Source organism: Lepidochelys olivacea, assembly GCF_965140295.1.
Source record: "Lepidochelys olivacea isolate rLepOli2 genome assembly, chromosome: 6".
NCBI lineage: Eukaryota > Metazoa > Chordata > Testudines > Cheloniidae > Lepidochelys > Lepidochelys olivacea.
In genome coordinates this window covers 80,434,645-80,453,588 of record NC_140416.1, presented here as the reverse complement: position 1 = coordinate 80,453,588, position 18,944 = coordinate 80,434,645, and the positions used below count along the sequence as shown (strand labels likewise).

The window sequence follows — 18,944 nt, the reverse complement described above, 5'->3', positions numbered from 1 at the left end:
GTAAAATACCCTGAGGTAAGCACTGGAAGCCACAACAGTGAAGAGACCATTTTCCTTCACAGAGCTCACAAGACTCTCACAGTTTCTATAGCATCAATTGGTAGGGTTGGGAGAGCAAATTCTCCCACCAGAACATATGAAAAACTTCAATTCCAATTCCTGTTCTCTACACACATATAATGCACGCAGGAAGCTAGTTTAGATCTTTTACAAATCTATCCTTCAAGTGTAATAGTTCTAAGTTGGTCAATAAAGTTACCATCATCTGTGAATCACAAAGTACCCACCTGGACTTCCTTAGGAAATATTTAACTTTTATTTAATTACAGAAATAAGATTCATAGGAGCTAGATACCAAAACAACAGTCTAACCACCTTAGAAATCACTACTTTTCTCACTAGCAGCAATTCTACAATGCTCTATTCCAATTGGTGTATTAGCCTGTAAGTTATAGTCCAGAGACAATGTAGTATTTTTTCTGTTCTCAGGCACTTCGAGCCAAGGAATACAGAAACTCACATAGAGATCATTAACAGGTTTCATATGAAGAAAAGGAGTACTTGTGGCACCTTAGAGACTAACAAATTTATTTGAGTATAAGCTTTCGTGAGCTACAGCTCACTTCATCGGATGCATGCAGTGGAAAATACAGTGGGGAGATTTATATACACAGAGAACATGAAACAATGGGTGTTACCATACACACTGTAAGGAGAGTGATCACTTAAGATGAGCTAATACAAGCAGGAGAGCGGGGGGGAGAAAACCTTTTGTAGTGATAATCAAGGTGGGCCATTTCCAGCAGTTGACAAGAGCTTCTGAGGAACAGTGTGTGTGTGTGGGGGAAATAAACATGGGGAAATAGTTTTACTTTGTGTGAAGACCCATCCACTCCCAGTCTCTATTCAAGCCTAAGTTAATTGTATCCAGTTTGGAAATTAATTCCAATTCAGCAGTCTCTCATTGGAGTCTGTTTTTGAAGTTTTTTTTGTTGAAGAATGGTCACTTTTAGGTCTCTAATCGAGTGACCAGAGAGATTGAAGTGTTCTCTGACTGGTTTTTGAATGTTACAATTCTTGACGTCTGATCTGTGTCCAATTTATTCTTTTACGTAGAGACTGTCCAGTTTGACCAATGTACATGGCAGAAGGGCATTGCTGGCACATGATGGCATATATCACATTGGTGGATGTGCAGGTGAACGAGCCTCTGATAGTGTGGCTGATGTGATTAGGCCCTATGATGATGGAATAGATATGTGGACACAATTGGCAACGGGCTTTGTTGCAAGGATAGGTTCCTGGGTTAGTGGTTCTGTTGTGCGGGGTGTGGTTGCTGGTGAGTATGTGCTTCAGGTTGGGGGGCTGTCTGTAAGCAAGGACTGGCCTGTCTCCCAAGATCTGTGAGAGTGATGGTCGTTCTTCAGGATAGGTTGTAGATCCTTGATGATGCGCTGGAGAGGTTTTAGTTGGGGGCTGAAGGTGATGACTAGTGGCATTCTGTTATTTTCTTTGTTGGGCCTGTCCTGTAGTGACTTCTGGGTACTCTTCTGGCTCTGTCAATCTGATTCTTCACTTCAGCAGGTGGGTATTGTAGTTGTAAGAATGCTTAATAGAGATCTTGTAGGTGTTTGTCTCTGTCTGAGGGGTTGGAGCAAATGCGGTTGTATCGTAGAGCTTGGCTGTAGACAATGGATCGTGTGGTGTGATCTGGGTGAAAGCTGGAGGCATGTAGGTAGGCATAGCGGTCAGTAGGTTTCCGGCATAGGGTGGTTGTTATGTGACCATCGCTTATTAGCACCGTAGTGTCCAGGAAGTGGATCTCTTGTGTGGACTGGTCCAGGCTGAGGTTGATGGTGGGATGGAAATTGTTGAAATCATGGTGGAATTCCTCAAGGGCTTCTTTTCCATGGGTCCAGATGATGAAGATGTCATCAATGTAGTGCAAGCAGAGTAAGGGCATTAGGGGACGAGAGCTGAGGAAGCATTGTTCTAAGTCAGCCATAAAAATGTTGGTATACTGTGGGGCCATGCGGGTACCCATAGCATTGCAACTGATTTGAAGGTATACATTGTCCCCAAATGTGAAATAGTTATGGGTGAGGACAAAGTCACAAAGTTCAGCCACCAGGTTTTCCGTGACATTATCGGGGATACTGTTCCTGATGGCTTGTAGTCCATGTTTGTGTGGAATGTTGGTGTAGAGGGCTTCCACATCCATAGTGGCCAGGATGGTGTTTTCAGGAAGATCATGGATGGATTGTAGTTTCCTCAGGAAGTCAGTGGTGTCTCGAAGATAGCTGGGAGTGCTGGTAACCTGAGGAGGGAGTCTACCTAGCCAGACAATCCTGCTGTCAGGGTGCCAATGCCTGAGATGATGGGGCATCCAGGATTTCCAGGTTTATGGATCTTGGGTAGCAGATAGAATACCCCAGGTCGGGGTTCCAGGGGTGTGTCTGTGCGGATTTGTTCTTGTGCTTTTTCAGGGAGTTTCTTGAGAAAATGATTTAGTTTCTTTTGGTAACCCTCAGTGGGAGCAGAGGGTAATGGCTTGTAGAAATCGTGTTGGAGAGCTGCCTAGCAGCCTCTTGTTCATATTCCGACCTATTCATGATGACGACAGCACCTCCTTTGTCAGCCTTTTTGATGATTATGTCAGAGTTGTTTCTGAGGCTGTGGATGGCATTGTGTTCTGCATGGCTGAGATTATGGGGCAAGTGATGCTGCTTTTCCACAATTTCAGCCCGTGCACGTCGGCGGAAGCACTCTATGTAGAAGTCCAATCTGTTGTTTCGACTTTCAGGAGGAGTCCACCCAGAATCCTTCTTTTTGTAGTGTTCGTAGGAAGGTCTCTGTGGATTAGTATGTTGTTCAGAGGTGTGTTGGATATATTCCTTGAGTTGGAGCCGTCGAAAATAGGATTCTAGGTCACCACAGAACTGTATCATGTTCGTGGGGGGGGAGAGGCAGGAGAGGCCCTGAGATAGGACAGATTCTTCTGCTGGGTAAGAGTATAGTTGGATAGATTAACAATATTCCTGGGTGGGTTAAGGGAACCACTGTTGTGGCCCCTTGTGGCACGTAGTAGTTGGGTTTCATATGGTATGCAATAGACACAAACACCACTACATATGCATCCCCCTGTTGTTTCAGTGAGGATTTATTTCTTTTACTTTACTTTTTCCACAGTTAAGTCCCGCATGGTTGACGGCATTATTTAGAATCCTAGATTTGTAGTTTATATAACTGATTAGTATACTCTGTGGATTATCTTCTGCATAAAATGACACGTTTATGGACATATAAAATGATCTTTCCCAATCAGGGCAATAAGTTCAGAAAAGCCAAATTATCAGCAGGTTAAATGATTTAAAGTGAATTCTCCCGAGGGGAGAGATAATACTCCACTATACTGCTCTAACTCCTGAGCACCATCATTCTGAAGATAGTATAGTATATCAGAGAGAAAAAAATCTAAACATGCTGCCAGGAGCAATGAAAATGGTGAAGTTATTTACGATGTTTCTACTGTGTTAAGGTTTTGGAGGCTTTAGCACCTTTAGCAAAATATAAAAATGTATTCAAAAAACAAACGCCCACCATAATAAAAAACAACACCCCCCTCTCCCCCAAAACCCCAAAACAAAACAACCAAACCAAAAAAGCAGCAGATTAGCCAGGGGCATTTGTATTACAGCTTGTTTTCAAAGTGTACACATGTTTAATACTCCTCTAATCTGCATTTCCCTGAAAATGACAATTTTTAAGGAAGATATTTTTTTTAAAAAAAATAGAAGACAGGTTGCAAATGGATGATTAATTAACATCAAAATCATTAAGATATCATTGTAGTCTCACACAGTTTTCTTAGAGGTAAAATACAGCCCATTCCATGAACAAAACTTCACTTTTTACAGCTAAGGAAGGTACTCATGTTATTGATGGGAGTGACAGGGGAAAGAGGGTGGAATTCTGATACCAGACCACTTAAGATTTCAGATTTGGTTGTCCTGCACGAAAACATGACTGTTCAGTTTTGCAGCCTTGGGCTCATTCTCTTATGAAAATTAATGAACTTCTGTGATTATCTAAAGACATTTCTCTGGATTATGCTCATTCTGTTTTCCACTGTTTCCCCGCCCCATTTTATTCTCATGTCTTTAGTACATCTGACTTTCATTTGGTCTTATATGTTTAGTTTTGTCTTTGTTACAAATTTAAATGCCACTGCTTCCATTAGCCTCAGACTGGGAGTCAAAACTGAGACAATGGCATAATACATTTCAAATTCAAGTATTAATTTTAAAATATATAATGAATAATTTCCACCTGGCTTGAAATCTAGACCTGATCATAAAAGTTTAGATCTTCCATTATTGCTGCCTGCTGGTTAGTGCTCAGTGTGAGCATGTCCGCAAATATTCTTGGTTCCCATTCAGGCCAGTAGAAATAGCCTGGTGCCTCTGGAAAAAAACTACACTTTTGGCAATTCACTTGCATATGCTTGAAGTCCTTTGCTGCATACATGTGAACTTCTTTTGTGTGGGTACATTGTGGAAAACCACGTTCTATCACTTCAGGGCTATAGAACAAGTAGAATAATATTTCTACCATGAACAATAGATCCTAAAAGGCAGATAGGTTGGTGATTAAAATTTTGTTAAATATACACATGCATTGTGCTTTGTTGTAGACCTGATGTTATTTAATTGCAATTTTAGAGATAATCATTACATATGTCATTTCAGCTTGTCACTCAATCCAGCCCAAAAGGCATGGAGCAAATCACCAACTGGAAGCTGGTGGAACTGTCCGTAGATTAATGTAATGCCCTTTTAACCCTATACTATCTAATTGCTTTAGTGCTCTTCCAGGGCTATTTGTAACCCATCTAAAACTCCTGAGCAGTCTCTCTCAGTAAGAAAGAATATGAATATTGGCCTTTATATGGTCAGAAAATGTACTTTATTTTGGACAAAGGACAATCCTTCCTCTGTCTCTCTAGAGATCTATATTGTCAAAACTCCAGTCTCTGACAATACAGGTGGCTTTTGAAAAAGGAGGAAGATTTTTATGAGGCATGGAGAGCACATCTAAACTTTCTTCTACAGAGAAGAAAAAAAAATTGCTGGTGTGGACAAACTGGTGTGTGAGCTTTTATACAATTTATTTTTAAATGCTAGTAATATTATTCTTTTGTGACAATTCATTAGGACAAAAATGCATGCTTCCCAATTCCAAATTCTTAAAGGGTCCATTTTTCATTACCGTATATACTCATTCATAAGTGGAATTTTTTTTGGTAAAAAGTGAAGCATCAAACAGTGGGGGTTGGCTTATCAATGGGTCTACACCAAAATTTGATTATTTTAAGCTCTATGGAATTATTGAATTGAATATCTAATACATTGTCATTTTGTTTACCTGGAGCAGCACATCCCTGGGCCTGCGCCACTTCCTGCAGCTCCCATTGGCTGGGAACAGCAAACTGCGGCCACTGTGAGCTGAGGGACTCCATGCCTGTGAACGCTCCAGGTAAACAAAACATCCAGGCCCACTAGCAACTTACCCTGACCAGCTGGGAGCCAAAGTTTGCCCTGAAACATAGGGTCGGCTTGTGAAAGGGTCATACACAGTTTTTGCTATTTTTACCTATCCATCTTGGGGGGTCAGCTCATAAATGAATGGTCTAATGAACGAGTATACACAGTAATTTAATAAAAATGAACTAACAGGTTTACTTGTAAATTCTCAGAAAATTAACTCTATACTCAAAAAGTAAGTACTCTAATTTTGGGGAGGATACACTGTATTTTAATTCATAACAGAGGTTGAATCCCTTCTATAAGTATAATAAACTCAATTTCAACTATGGATCTGTAAAATCCTCTTGTGTAAGCTATACAATGGGGTGCAGGGAGGATCTTTTTATGCTTCCTATTCTTTCACATCATAAGGGTTTATCGCAATCCAATACCTAATTACTGTGAAAACTATTAGGTTACTAATGGCAGGGGTTCCCAAACTTGGTTCACGGCTTGTTCAGGGTAAGCCCCTGGCAGGCCGCGAGAAGCTTTGTTTACCTGAGCGTCCGCAGGTACGGCCGCTTGCAGCTCCCAGTGACCATGGTTCACCGTTCCTGGTTAATGGGAGCTGTGGGAAGCGGTGGCCTGGCCTGTGCCGCTTTCTGCAACTCCCATTGGCCAGGAACAGCAAACCATTATCTACTCTATCTGCCATTATCTACTCTGTTTTAGTCCATTGTTTTTCACGCCATTACAAATGTATTTACTTAATTTTAACACACATGATTAAGGTTTTTTTCCTCTTTTATTAAGAACGATAATTTATTTTTCTAATTATTTTTTCATTTATGTTTACTGATCACAATCATGTGTGTGACTCACTAACACTTGACTCCATCATTGCTATTAATATCATACTTGGAACTGCATTTATTTTCATATGAATTTTAAGTTGTGTGGAGAATGTGTATATGGGGGAGTGAGAGAGACAGTGCGTGTTGGGGGAGTGTGAGAAACAGCTCGCAGAGCAGCACTCGCTAATCTGAAGGCTTGTTCAGACAGCAGCAGTTGCTGCCGGCAGTTTCCACTCCTGAACCCTGTCCCTGAACCCCAGCTCAGTGGAAACTGGGTACAGGGCTGGGGTGGAGGGACAGAGCAGCAGTGGGCAGAGGGGCTCCAGAGGTGCCCCCCCTTAGAATGGAAGCCCTGGGCCATTGCCGAGCCTACACACCCCTAAAGGCCAGCCATGCATATAAATGGACTAAACAACCTTAGTCTTAATAATAAAAACACTTTGCATTTCTATGCCACCTTTCACCTGAGGATCTCAAAGTGTCTCATACACATAAATTAAGCTTCATAAATCTCTGTGAGGCAACCAAGTATTAGAAAAACTTAAGAACACAAGAACAGCCATACTAGGTCAGACCAATGGTCCATCCAGCCTAGTATCCTGTCCTCCGACATCAGCCAGTGCCAGATGCTTCAAAGGGAATGAAGAGAACAGGGCAATTATGTGATTTATCCCTTGTTGTCCAATCCCAGCTTCTGGCAGTTGGAGGATTAGGGACACCCAAAGTATGGGGTTGTGTCCCTGACCATCTTGGCTGACAGCCATTGGTGGACCTATCCTCCATGAACTTATCTAGTTCTTTTTTGAACTCAGTTATATTTATAAGAATATAAATTTGGCCACACAAAGATAGGTAAACTGAGACATGGAGAGATTAAGGCCACAACATCACACCTTCAGTGCCTAAAGTTATGCACCTAAATCCACATTTAAGCACCTAATAAGTGGCCTGGTATTCAGAGGTGCTGCACACGCATAACTCCTATTAAAGTCAGAGGGAGTTGAAGCTGCTCTAAAAATCATGTTTCTGATTTAGGTGGATACAAATATGGATTCAGGAGTCTACTTTTAGGCACCAAGTTTGAAAATATTGACCTAAGCGATTTGTCCAAAGTTACAAAATGAATCGGAGATGGATACAGAAACAGAATCTTGGAGTCCACACTTTTAGTCCCCTGCTCTAATCACCATCCAATATTCCATATTGCAACAATGACTATCAAAACACAAAAGAAAATGACTCAGGCTACTCTACACAACTGAAGGTAAATGTTTGCTAGTCTCCTTCAACAAAATACATAACACTTAAAATATGACAATCTAAATGTTGGCACCTGAATATTAACTATGTTTTGATAGATAATTTCCTAATATGATAAGGGAAAGCTTTGAGATCAGCCATTGCCTTAATTATAATTACTTTAATTAGCTCGCTATTCTTCCTTAAATTTTAGTACACTTTTATTATTGTAACAAATTATCATTCATATCTGTCTATATAAAATAAAATCTTAAAAAGAAAGAGAACAATTCCAGTAATTCTTGACATAAGAATAAGAAAGTCTGAATATGTTAAGTAGTTAGAAATATACATATTATAAGTTACAGAAATTGTCAGATAATTGGACCAATCCCTTTAGGAGGTATGAGATGAACAAACATCTCAAGAGAAGGGGGGACATATAGAAGAAGAGTAGAAAAATAAATATTCAGTAGAAGAGATCTGTCACTAAAGATGTACATTGGATCTTTTCACTGATAACCCAGAACACATATTCTTCTTAAAGTTAAAAAGCATTGCAACAAATTAATTTAAACAAGGTGATGCTGCACTCTTTGTGGATTTTCATTATAAAGTCCCTCACAGGTTATCTCGTGCTAAGTTTGATACAGGACACAGAACCACCAGTGGACTAAAGATCCAAGAGCACATCAAAGAAAGCCCTATAATTAGGAAGCTGGCACAAGCAAATCAAATAAAGCAAAGTCATGCTAGTAACAAACGGTAAAAGTAAATATTACAATATGAAGAAAAAAAAGCACCAGTGAATTTCACACTTTAAAAATACATTTTGTCTGAGTCCTTCTCAATAGTCACTCTCATATCCTCACTTACTTTTTTCTGTGCTCTAATAAAAGCAATGGTTTCCTCTGAGGAATAAAAGTGATAACGTATCCATTTCAGCAACCTCTTAAATGGGCAGGGTAAAGAACATCAGTTTGAATTCTTATTTGTTGAGCTGGTAAGAAATTCATTTGGTTTAAGAAGCGAGGTAGTATAATCTAGATAGATGCTTTCATTTCATGAGCTGCCTTCAGGATGCTATTTTTGATTAAAACTGATTTGCAAACCACCAAAACCTGTGCATGAAGTCTGTTTAGAAGCTGATTTTGATCAGGGAGCCAATGGGCAGAAATCAGCATAACTGCAACAGAAGAAAAGGAGTACTTGTGGCACCTTAGAGACTAACAAATTTATCTGAGCATAAGCTTTCGTGAGCTACAGCTCACTTCATCGGATGCAACCGATGAAGTGAGCTGTAGCTCACGAAAGCTTATGCTCAGATAAATTTGTTAGACTCTAAGGTGCAACAAGTACTCCTTTTCTTTTTGCGAATACAGACTAACACGGCTGCTACTCTGAAACCTGAAACAGAAGAGTTATGAAAGGTAAAGCAAATCAGAAACCATTTTTCAAAGGTTCTTTCTTGGTAAGGTCTTTCTATGTGCTCAATAAATGCAGCAATCTTCAAGGTTTTATTATATGAGCTGTATTATCTAACTCATCAACTTTATTTCTGAGAGAAATATTATCTTATTCCACACCAGTTGCATGGTTTCATGTCCTAAATGGTAAGTTTCTAAATCTACTACTTAAAGGTCTAAAGCAGTTTTCCAACCTGGGGGGTTGTCCCTGCTTGGAAGCCTCAAGCCAGTGAATTGGAGAGAAGGTTAAAGCATGATTCCATATCTGTATTTCTTCCCCACTGTAAATGTGTTCCTATGGTTTTGGATAAAGCAGTAGCTGGCTCCTTGAAAAAATCACTCTCCATGTGATCTGGTTCCCTCAGTGGCCCCTAAAGCTGCTGGCCAAAAAGAACAGCTCACATGTACAAGACTACAGGCTCAGGCAGTAGGTCACAGAACCAAGCTTCAATCCTTTGCCCCATTAGCATCCAACTGAGCTGCAAGAGCATGTGTTACCCAGCCCCATGGAGTCACCTATTGATGCCTCCACCTCAAGCAGTAGGTAGTCTTCAGCTGCGTGGGGAACAGGAATCAGGAGCCACAAAATAGGACAGCATTTAAATAAAATAATTAGAAGGAAAACTATAAAACAGAGGGGAAAAGAAGGAACAGGAAAAGGACAGAGAGAAAGAGACAGGAAAAATGATGTTGGCAACAGTGTACCATAAGCATCATATTACTCTCATGTGAATCACTCTCTAAGAAAGTATCCAGATTTTTACATAATTTTTTTCTGATTTGCTTTGCAATTTCTATAGTGTTGGTCATCTTTTTTGTCTGTTGGGCTTATGAAGGTATTTTCCATCCTTCCCAATATCTGATAATTGTGTATTTGGATGCTATCACTACTGCCATCACCCATTTTCCTAGAATTGAGGATATCTTAGAGCCTCTGAATTGTCAGTGAGAAAGCTATGAAACTAGTCTTTTTTTATGTCTCTTCAGAGAATGACTAATTTTTGACAAATACCTTGCCAATGTTTCTAGGTCCATGCCCAGAAAAGTGGTTTTTGGTGTTTTACATACTTGGACATTCATTCCAACTAGCTCATATAGCTAGAACTCTCCTCCGATGTAGCCAAATGTGTGGTCACAAGCCCAGGTTGAGAATCCATGTTCTAGATCATGTTTGTATCTTTAAAGTATATGCACTTTAGGTTGGTGTCTCCAAGTGGTTCTATACACTTTTTGGTAGTTATTACCAGTATTCTTTTATATCTATGTGTGCATGAATTTAATGAGCTTTGTCACAGGAGTGGGCACAGAGCTGATTTTTTTCACCATTTGAATTTTTAGAAATGGATTCTGAGCTCCTAGAAGGTGCTAGATTGACAAGGCTGCACAGATATCTCTTGTAGTTGCAGAACACAGCAACAGCACAAAATTCCTTATTCCAGCACTTCGTCTCAACCTTTACCTGAAAGACCAACTCTTATGAAAACTGTTATTCGTCATGCCAATACAATACAGTACACTCTGAGAATGTGAGCAGAAGTGTACATTTTTAATGTTTTTTTCTTGAGATATGGACCTTTTCCCCCCCACTAGGAACTGGACTGAAATTAATAGTTAATTTCACGTAAACCTGGCTGATTTTTGTTCACTAGCATTTTAGCTTGGATTCAGACTAGTTGCTTATGTATCAAAGCTTTTTTATCCCTTACAAATTGTTACGGTTCTCCATTTCCCCAGAAAGCTAAATGTGAGTGTTCCATTCAGTGGTGCTAACTTTATTTATTTTAGCAAGAGGAGAGTTAAAATTCAGCTTTAATATTCAAATAATTTATATTCAATAGTCACATGCTGAGGTCCTGAAATGATGGTCCAGGTGACATGACAAAAAATTTGAGAGGTCTCTTGAAACCTGTTACCAGTACTATCTTTGCTAGAGCATCCTCAGCCAATAGACAAAAAGGGAGCAAATAAACCTTGTCCTCATCTGAGATTCTTTTTATTTTCTTCCCTGTATGTGGCAGCAGTGGGGAGTTAAGTGGCAAGTACAAAATATCCCCTTTTATTGACATCCAGCTCCCTGTTGTGGCTAGGGTTAGGATTGCCTTGGGGTCTCCAGCAATTAAAAATTAATCTTTCATTAAAGATTATGTCATGTGATGAAACCTCCAGGAATACGTCCTGCCAAAATTGGCAACCCTAATTGTGGCCATATGTTTCAGTCAGAGCAGGGCCACAGGCAGCAATGATAATCTGAGGCAGAGCCTTTTCTCCACTAGCCCACTTTGTCGCCATAATACACAATCTGGTAGGATTGTGGTAAAGATGCCTGAAATGTTTATATTGCAGCTTCCACTGATAATTGTGAATACAAAGATAGCTAGTGTAGATTAAACCTATAGGAGAGAGGCAAATTCATTTTATTAATTTATTTGAAAGAGAGTCAACTCACAACTGGATGTCAGTGCAGAAACCCTGAGGTAGTGCTGAGGAACCTGGAACCTCGCTTAGGAGTTAGCCTGCAAGGTACATAGTGCCTTCTGTTCAGAAGACATCAAAAAAAGCTGATGGCATTCAAATTTGCAGAACCTATCTTGTAAAACAAGAAACTTTGAGGGAGGTAAGCTCCCCCCCCCCCCCTCAAAGCCCTTAATCAGCATTGATTTAAAATGCTAAATCAAGAGGAATTTTAACACTGAACTGAATGTGAATTGAAGTTCATATACATCTGTTTAAACACAGATTGGAATTTCTGTCAAACCAATACCAGTGAAAAGCTGACATTCTAATTAATACGAATAACTCTATCTTCCTATTACAAAAATATCTCTTATTTTAATAATTCAATCTTCTACTGCAAAGAAAGGAATATGATAGCATATGTTTTTTTAAATCCCAGGAGAAATGAGGCTGTAGGATCACTACTGCTTTTCCGTGCTGTCCAACAAATTGCTTACATAGACTGACAATATACATGCCATCAAGGTATATTCACAGACTGAAATTGTAGTGTATTATATACTCTACTACTTCATGGAAGGATTGGGGGGGGAACCACTCTTACTTCATGTAAATGACCCCCCCCCCACGCGAAACGTGTAAAGTACTCTATGCATCAGGAACACTCTGGTGATAGATTTTTAATGGCTTTAAAATAATCTAATGAAATGATAGACAAAGGTATAAGGCTCAGGTGTGATCTCTCCTGTGCACCTTCACAGAGAAGTGAGGGGGTGTAAGATGCCCACTCTCCCATGCAGACTATACATATTGGTGAATCCTGAAGGAGAAGAGCAGCCACCATGAGGCTGCTCCTGCCCATCCCACAGTGGTGGGTAGCGTATGTACAGGCAGGGATAGGGAGAGAGTAATTTTGGTTCCAACTCCCACAATGCACTGGCCCATGCTCTGGAGCTGGGGCAGACTTTCAAGTAATCTGTGCTAGTAAGAGGGCTGGTACGGATGACTTCCCCCATTGAGCGAGGGGGAAATAGATACTGAAAGTCACAGCCTTGTTTCTGTCCTGCTCTTGGGACAGTGCAGTTATGTCCATCTAGCTCAGAGAAAGCCATCTTCCAGAGAGTTTAATACAGTAGAGTAGGAGTGAACAAACTGAAATGACCCAGGACTTTTAGGTGCCGATCCTGCAGTGTGTGGTGGGTGCGTGGTCAGATCCCTGCACTTGCATGGGGCCAAAGTCTATGGGGCTTCATGTTAGCCCAAGGGAACTTTTGTAAAATACATGGCAGAATCACAAACTATTTGGTGCAGGGACAGTTATTTACTACCTACGTGCACAGTGCCTAGCACAATGCCTCTAGGCACTACTATGATGGAAATGATTAACATCAATAAAGGGCATGAAAAATGTCAATTTATGCTTGAAAGCTGGAGATCAGAGAGTTTTAAAGTTGTGGCAGGGTAAGTTCCATTTTTTTAACTGCTTAATTTAATGGTGGTCAGGCCAACCATTAAATTAATAGAAATAAACGAACAACAGAATTTACTGTATCAGGGTATTGAAACTCACTGATTTCCAATTCTTTGAAATGGAGGAGCTTATTTATTTATTTTTGCTCCTACTTTGCATTATCCAATTGGGCTGCAGAAGAAGACGGTCTTGAAAATTAGTTCTGCAACACACATACACAGATTGTATTTAATACTTTTCCTGGGGAGCTATGCCACTTAAATCACAAGACTTTTCCTTTAAGGAGGCATTTTCATTATTATTTATATTGGGTTAGTAACAAAGGTCTGAATCAGGAATGGGACTCCATTACACCATACAAACTGATAGGAAGACATGGTCTCTGCCCCATATGTTTGATAATAGTGTGAAAAATCTAAGCACAAGGTTTTCAGCATCTAAAATCTCATTTCATCTAACATGGTTGCTTTTCATATTTTACTACAATTCAACTACTGTAGTTGGTTTTCACCTGCTTGTAACCAGCAGCAGCTGTTAGAAGTATTCAGTAAAAACCTGATGAGGCTTATCCAGTGCCTCTCAATCTATAATTCTTGCCTGTACTATATTCAGATCTTATTTCGCCAAGTGTTTCCTACTTCCACACAATGTTTTGGCTTTTTGCACAACAGCAAGAATAGCGAGTTACATGATAGAAAATGCACATCCGCTAAAATGATTGAAATAATAAATTCAAATATTTTATTTAAATCATTCTGTACTATGATTAAAAATGTGGCAGACAGAAAAAATAAATTAGAGCTTCATTAATACCGGCCAGGAGAAATATAATTTTACTTTTATCTTTTATTATTTCCCTTTTCTTTCAATATGAGGATAATCTCTGAATTGCAATATAATTTTTTCTAATTTCATTTTCAAAGAGAGATTTTTGCTACACTATGGTTGCTAAAGAATGCAGGAAATTTTGTTTTTCTTTCAGAAAGTGAATTTGTTGGAATTTTGAATACTACTTCAATTTGCAACACTGTAAATATGGCATTAAAATATGTTGACTAATAATTAGAAAAAATAATCTACGAACAAAAAGCACAGCAGAACACTTCAATTACTGATAGCAATCATAATGTAATCTTGTCCTACCAAGTGTGTCTCAAGGTACAGTTTAAGGCTGTCTGTCTCTGCTTTAGGAGGAGTCCAATTCTCTGTCGTTTCCATGGCTTCATTTAACCAGTGAATGAATTCATCCAGCTTGCTTACAAACCCCTTACCAGATAAGAAAAAAGAAAGAACAAGAAAAACATATTTGTTAGTACAATGACAATCTGGAAAAAGCATGCTCTTTATTTTTTTAAACCAACAGAGCATTGCATAGTGAAATCTTGTCCTCAACAACCATGCAAAGAATGATAAAAATTGGTTGGTGGTCTAATAAAGGAGGAGCAAGACTGTGCTCAGTGTGTTCTGGGATAATCTAAGGTGGTCTCTTGGGACAGGCCAGTGTAAAAGATTCATTAGATTGTGGCGAGATGGAAAAAAAATGGGGTTTTAAAAGTGAGGGGGATTTGTGTGAGAGGCCTGGGTTATGATAAAAGATGGGTTGGAAGCCCTTATTCAGGCAGCCAGATGTGGCAGCTGCATCCCTTCTAGTGATATACAAGGCAGAATGTGCAGCATTTAATGTAAGGACTGCTGGTCTTTTATGAAAGGCACTATTAAATGATGTCCCTGACTTTACATGACTGGATGATGCTGTAAGGCCCATTTTGAGTGCAGATAATTCCACCAGAGTCTTCTGTTCAACGTGAGTCAAGGGAAGGTTAAGAGGGTAGCGTGGCCACGATGTTTACATTGACTTACGAGAGATTTTAAGAGTATGTTCATCTAATATGACCATCCCAGAATTGCTTAAGATAATGCTAGCACTGGTGTATTAGTTTTATTTTTATTTATTCATAGGCTTTTTTAGGATACTCAGAACTCTGGTATCTGAGCACCTCCCATAAATTAATTAAATTATGCCCTCAACAGCTCTGTGAGGTAACCAATGTATCATTATCATTTGTTCCCCTTTGTACAAATAATTCAATTTCATTGGAGCGGGGGACTGGAACCAAGGTCTCCCCGCTCCTGTGTGAATGCCTGGGTTAAAATGCCTGTTCCAGGTGAATGCCCTAACCACTGGGTTAAAGGTGATCGGGGGTGGGGGGAGAGGGGCACTCCTCTAATCCTTTAAAAATGCTTGGGAAAAAATCTTTCAGGTCAAATAAAACAATTACTTCAACCCCAAACAGATTTTTTTTATTTGCCAAAAGTTTTAAATTTTAACAAAAAAATTTCAGAACTACCACCGAACAGGGCTCTACCCTCTGGGCCTCAGAGAAGAATACTACAAATCATATTACTGATTGCTTGCCACATCCTAGTGATGCTATCTCAGAAACAAGGTGATTTGATATATACATACACAGGCAGACATATATACATACACACACAAAATAAAGGTGCTCTCTTGTACAGGTTTCATGTATTTTACTAAAAAAGTAATATATTACACCCCCATAACAAAGTACTGTTTTAGCAGAATTTTTCAAAAAATATTTCAAGATTTCAAGCATGTAATGCCGATACGCACTAGTACAAAAGGCAGCTCCAGTTTGTATTTTTCCATATTGAATTTCGGAACCCTCCAGTACTAGCCTTTTAGATGTCAAATACTTTTTCTCTCTGCTATGAAATGTGCCACATTTAATATGCCTGTATTTACCACATGAGGGGAGACAACCCACAACAGGTTTATGACCTGAATCATTTGTGTTGTGGGGTAGGAAATGTTTGAAGGGTGTTTTGGGCCTTACTAAATATATAGATAATATCATGTAAAGCTCTGAGGAGCCAGAATCTTTTTGTTTAAAAAAAGATAAAAATTCCAACAACATTATGGACATTAAAATCCCCCACTAAAAATAAATAGGTTGGTGGTGGGCACTGAGAAGAGAGCTAAAGGAAAGGAGAGGCATGATGATAGAATGGGGAGCTCTAACCCAAGCTACGTCCCTGTCAGAGAAATATTTTCTGCTACAAAACACAAATCACAATAATCCTACTATTTTTCAAACGATGGCTATAAAATTTTATTGAAACCATTCAAAGAACACATCTGTAGAAACTGAAAATAATTTAAAAAACTAAAAGCCTGACACTGAAAATGACAGTCAGAGGATAGATAACACTGTCCAGCTCCTGAATCTCAATGTCTGGGTAAACACCACCATCTGGAGGCCTAATGGAGCATTGTCAGTCTACAAAATCTTAAGGAGGGAACCCACTGCTGAATTGTAAGCATCTAAATTGGATTTCTAAATCTTACATCTGAACATTCAAATATGTGCCTATTTTTGCAAATAAGTGCTAAGGAACATCATAATGCAGATTTGGATGCCCCGCAACTAAATTAAGACCACAATTTTATTTGACTTGTCATTTGACTTCTGGTAAAATTAAAAGGAAAACCCATATAGTTAAACACATGACAATGGAAATGAAGACAATACATGCGAGCCTAGATCAGATAGGAGATTTCTTTTTCATATTTTCCACGTGTTTATCTCAAACTAAATTCACCATAATCCGTACTTTATTTGTCACAAACTAATTATCAAAATGTTTTTCACAATTTTTTCACAGTAGTGCCTACGACTCCAACTTATTTATTTTAATAGTCTGATGCTAGTGGACAGAGACACCTTTATCATCTCAATGCCAGACTCATGACTCATGTCTGCCTGGAAGGCAGCTCCACTGGAAATTGAAACCTATGCAAATACAGTCAACTGGATCAGGTCTATTGCTAAAGACTAGACTACAACCCTGCTCTTGAAGCTGAACTTCTACTTCTCTTCAGAGAGACAAGGTGGGTGAGATAATATTTTATTAGACCACCTTCTGTTGGTGAGAGAAGGTTTCGAGGAGAGCTCTTCTTCAGGTCTTCCCTTTGGCATTATTCCAAGGCCTGGCTACATGCAAACTTTAAAACCAAAATCAGTATTTTCAAACAATATGCTGCTCCTTTATCACTTTAAGCACTGAGGCACACATTTGGGTCTTGCTTATTCCATCTGATAAGCAATAGGTATTGCTACTTTAGGGCTAAAGCATACTTTTAGGCACAGCCTTGAGCAAAGGATGGTGCATAAACTTAGCACCAGCTCAATGATTACCCTGCGAGACACTCCAAGTCACAACCTAGACCTTACTGAAGATGTGATTACCGGTCTATTGACTGGCTAGCAGTAACAAAAAATCCTATTTAGAATGATGAACACCTAATGAATGTTGAAGATGTACAGTAAAAGACAAAAAAGGGGCTATCTTCATGCAGTTTGTGTTGGATATTTCCAAAAATACATATATATTTTAAGAAATGTTTTTGATGAAATTGGGTCTAGGAACATAAGAACGGCAATACTAGGTGAGACCAAAGGTCCAGTAATGATCAAGTGATCTCTCTCTTGTCATCCATCTCCACCCTCTGACAAACAGAGGCTAGGGACACCATTCCTTGTCCATCCTGGCTAATAGCCATTAATGAACTTAACCTCTATGAATTTGTCCAGTTCTCTTTTAAACCCTGTTATAGTCCTAGCCTTCACAACCTCCTCAGGCAAGGAGTTCCACAGGTTGACTGTGCGCTGGAGTGAAGAAGAACTCCCTTTTATTTGTTTTATATCTGCTGCCCATTAATTTCATTTGGTGGCCCCTAGTTCTTATATTATTGGAACAAGTAAATAACTTTTCCTTATTCCTTTCTCCACACCACTCATGATTTTATAGGTTTCAGAGTAACAGCCGTGTTAGTCTGTATTCGCAAAAAGAAAAGGAGTACTTGTGGCACCTTAGAGACTTACCAATTTATTTGAGCATGAGCTTTCGTGAGCTACAGCTCACTTCATCGGATGCATACCGTGGAAACTGCAGCAGACTTTATATATACACAGAGAATATGAAACAATACCTCCTCCCACCCCACTGTCCTGCTGGTAATAGCTTATCTAAAGTGATCATCAGGTGGGCCATTTCCAGCACAAATCCAGGTTTTCTCACCCTCCACCCCCCCCCCCCACAAATTCACTCTCCTGCTGGTGATAGCCCACATATCTATTCAGGGGACACCATCACAGGGCCTAATAACATCAGCCACACTATCAGAGGCTCGTTCACCTGCACATCCACCAATGTGATATATGCCATCATGTGCCAGCAATGCCCCTCTGCCATGTACATTGGTCAAACTGGACAGTCTCTACGTAAAAGAATAAATGGACACAAATCAGATGTCAAGAATTATAACATTCATAAACCAGTCGGAGAACACTTCAATCTCTCTGGTCACGCAATCACAGACATGAAGGTCGCTATCTTAAAACAAAAAAACTTCAAATCCAGACTCCAGTGAGAAACGGCTGAATTGGAATTCATTTGCAAATTGGATACTATTAATTTAGGCTTAAATAGAGACTGGGAGTGGCTAAGTCATTATGCAAGGTAGCCTGTTTCCTCTTGTTTTTTCCTACCCCCCCCCCAGATGTTCTGGTTTAACTTGGATTTAAACTTGGAGAGTGGTCAGTTTGAATGAGCTATTACCAGCAGGAGAGTGAGTTTGTGTGTGTATGGGGGTGGGGGGGATGTGAGAAAACCTGGATTTGTGCAGGAAATAGCCCAACTTGATTATCATGCACATTGTGTAAAGAGGTGTCACTTTGGATGGGCTATCACCAGCAGGAGAGTGAATTTGTGTGGGGGGGTGGAGGGTGAGAAAACCTAGATTTATGCTGGAAATGGCCCACCTGATGATCACTTTAGATAAGCTATTACCAGCAGGACAGTGGGGTGGGAGGAGGTATTGTTTCATATTCTCTGTGTATATATAAAGTCT

General features: G+C 39.6%; 1 protein-coding gene across 4 annotated transcripts in view; it reads right to left on the bottom strand.

Annotated features, from left to right (window-relative positions):
- AKAP6 (A-kinase anchoring protein 6) overlaps positions 1-18,944 on the bottom strand; it is a 403,733-nt gene that overhangs the window by 213,587 nt on the left and 171,202 nt on the right. For all 4 annotated transcript variants that reach the window (XM_084632749.1, XM_084632752.1, XM_084632751.1 and 1 more), the window contains exon 5: positions 14,153-14,275. In XM_084632749.1, coding sequence (XP_084488875.1) covers positions 14,153-14,275 — 123 coding nt within the window. The remainder of the gene's footprint in view (positions 1-14,152; positions 14,276-18,944) is intronic.